A 3,424-nucleotide genomic window follows, 5' to 3' on the forward strand; every position below is an offset into this window, starting at 1 on the left:
AAACCTGCACCAAAATCACTTTTCCAGCTGAGCCACATGTTCTTTTACACATTCAAAGTGAAAACATCCACCTGCTGGCAGTCAGTTTGGAATAAAATGAAGATATTGTGACTGCAGCAAACACACTAATGAAGGTGGAGGCTGGTGACAGCCAGGCTTCATACCGGAGCTGTTCGCTTTAAAAGTTTCTTTTGCTAAGAACATTTATCACGAATTGAGAGAAATACTGAACATTACAGGGGATTATAACACACAATTGTATTATTAAGAGCCCCTCGGAGCCTTGTTGAGTCCGCGATTTGAAGACATTGGAAGCCTATTGGAAGTTGTGACGGTTTAAAGAAGACAGGCCGGTTTATAGGGCTCTTTCAACTTTCTGCTTCATAAGAAAACAAGAAAGAAAGAAAATGTGTGGAGAGAGGCAATGACAGAAAGAAATGTACAGAAAAAAATAGCCATTTGATGCTCCAACTTGAAGGCAGGCATTTGAAGGTCCCTGTATCCCATTCTCTGTTTTAGAAGCCAACATATATTTTCATTCCTTTTCGAGTTTCAAAAACCTCATGAGCTTCAGACTTGCACTGATCATTTTAGCCACAGAGGTGATGCTTATGTACCTAATAGTACATGTTATGAAGCAATGACTATCCACATACACACAATGGACAACTGTACCCTCAAACACACAATAATAACATGGACTGAACCACCACTCACAACCACCAGCACTTTATATAGCCTCTGTAGGAATTATCCACATATCTCACTTATCTTAACTGCACTACTGTATAATTATGTGTAAATAATCATTCTGTACATACGATAATTTTTAATTCTACAGCTGTTTAGAACTTGCATAGATCACATTTCTGTATAGCTGTATATCTCATATTTCTGTATAGTTTTTTTTATTTATATCCTGTTCATAGCCTGTACATAGCTTGTACTCACTACAGCCTGTACATACTTATAGTTATAGCATATTCATAACATACTTCATACCGTGTACATTATAACATACCATAATAGACCCATTTCTGTAATATACTTACATATCTATATTATAATATAATATTATATTATATAAAGCACTTCTGGATGGATGCAAACTGCATTTCGTTGCCTTGTACCTGTGACATGTGCAATGACAATAAAGTTGAATTCTATTCTATTCACTTTTAAATATAAATATCACAGGTATATAATAAGCATATTTAATATTACTACTACTACTACTACTACTACTACTACTACTACTACTACTACTACTACTACTACTACTACTAATAATAATAATAATAATAATAATAATAATAATAACTAAATGTTTTTTCATGAGTTTTTCATTTATGAATATAGTGTCTCTGAAATTACTTTTTTTCTATAATGGACGTCCAGTTATTATTATAAGCCCCACGCCCCGGTACAGAGGGCAAAAAGGAGAAGATCACGTTTAATCGGTTAAAACGCGGGTTGAGAAATATAAATCCAGACATGTGTGGTATCCACAGAAACCTCAGAATCTCAGCTAAAATGTCATATAAACCATTTCTACAACCACCAAACACACCGAAAACAAGCCGTGATTAAACGAGCAGTTACGTAAATGCGCAGAAGTCCGCTAAACAAACAAAACCGAACCAGAAATTCTTCAGACTTCATGTAACCGCTAAAGATAGGCTGGTTAGCTTCCAGGGCTATCACTGACTCCACACACCAAGTTTCACCACGATCAGACCAAAATTCACTGAATGAGCCGCAAAAGAAGACCACAAAAACACACAGCGGCGCAAATGCGCTAAGACAGAAATTGGCTTACCGTCCCGATTTCCTCTGGTTATTTTCGCCGGTAGCCGGTAGCCACATGACTAACAGTAGTTACAATGCCTACCTAACCACATCAGAGCAGTTTTCCGTCAACAACCTCCATTTTAGACCCACCTACAGACACGTGACTGAGCAGACGCCACATGCAGTAAATTTGGGCCCACGTGAGTTTTGGCATCACAACGTCTGATTGGTTGAAGTGACGTGAACGTGGCATCGTTACTATGAATCTATTGGCTCAAACGATTAAAAAGAGGTGTCAATCATGCAAATTGACCAAAAGAAACCAAAGTTACAGCCCCTCGGAGTTTAAAGGGCCAGAGGCCAATCAAACGCTCTATGCGCACGGCAGAAAAGGGCCATTACCATGTAAATGTGTGGTTAATTCTTCAAAAATATATTTAAAAAAAAAAGCATTTTTAGGCCTGTTAATAAAATTTATTAATTTCTGCTCTTTAATACCTAAAAAAATCAACTGGCATGGTGTCCAATTGTGTGCCAAAATTGGACATTTTTGTACAATCTGGATATTCATGTATTGACAGGGCTGTAATTTTTCACTGTTTCACTATAGAAACATGAATCTTTGCACAGATTGTTTATATGTTGGTTACTGAATTTCTGGAACCAAATGTGATCTGAGGCATATTATTCAAAGGGTTATATGCTAAAAATAAAATAATTAGGCGAGAATAAAATCTACTTTTCCTGTGTTCCAGTCTCAGTAATACACAGTAATATCTGCTTCAATATTTACACCTCTGATGAAATTTCCCAAATGTTAGCTTTATTTTGATACCAAGATTGTAAGGACAAAGTTTGTAATTGCAGAGAAATAATTAAATTTGGGCATTACATTTTCGAGCAGGAAGCTCAGAAACCCTCTTGGGGCTTAAGAGGTTAAGGAGTTACAGAGCACTGGATGGTTCCTAAAGAGAACGCTGGTAAAGAAATCCAACTCATACATGGTAATATGAGGTATTTAATTGTTGTACATGTTCTATTGTGATGTAGTATACAATGTAACAAGTATTTTTATCAAAGGGAAGAGGGAGACACTAAACCCCTTGGCTCTTTGATGATTCCTTCTATGACATGAAGGGGAATATCTCCTTCAGAGAATGATGCTGATGAACACACCAGTTCCCTTTGTCTGGATTAAACAATTATGTAATGCTACAGCTTGCAGACAAAAAAAAACAAAATGCAAGTGTCTGAACCAGTTATAGTTTAACATACTTTGTTCAGCAAATCAAGACTGTCCGAAATGCGAGATTTCTTCTGTTGCCATATTATAAATAGTGCATCGTATTAGAACGAAGCTCTTAAAAAAAAAAAGTGTGTGGCTCTTAAAAGAGCCGTTGAGTTCTTTCAGTTGGTGTGAATGAGTTTAACCGCCGAAGCCGTACAGAGTGCGGCCCTGTCTCTTCAGAGCGTACACCACGTCCATGGCGGTCACGGTCTTCCTCTTGGCGTGCTCGGTGTAAGTGACGGCGTCACGGATCACGTTCTCCAGGAACACCTTCAGCACACCGCGAGTCTCCTCGTAGATCAGACCCGAGATACGCTTCACTCCGCCACGACGAGCCAGACGGCG

At 38.1% G+C, this 3,424-nt stretch overlaps 1 protein-coding gene across 1 annotated transcript; it reads right to left on the reverse strand.

The window, feature by feature from the left end:
* Positions 1-2,791: 2,791 nt before the first annotated feature.
* On the reverse strand, positions 2,792-3,424 carry LOC102301156 (histone H4; the record flags this gene model as incomplete). The annotated part of the gene is given in 1 exon segment (XM_005953475.3): positions 2,792-3,424. A coding segment is annotated over 1 exon segment (207 nt), but the record flags the coding sequence as incomplete, so codon positions are not given.

Source organism: Haplochromis burtoni, unplaced genomic scaffold, assembly GCF_018398535.1.
Source record: "Haplochromis burtoni strain Fernald_Lab_line unplaced genomic scaffold, NCSU_Asbu1 Contig_2870, whole genome shotgun sequence".
Lineage (NCBI taxonomy): Eukaryota > Metazoa > Chordata > Actinopteri > Cichliformes > Cichlidae > Haplochromis > Haplochromis burtoni.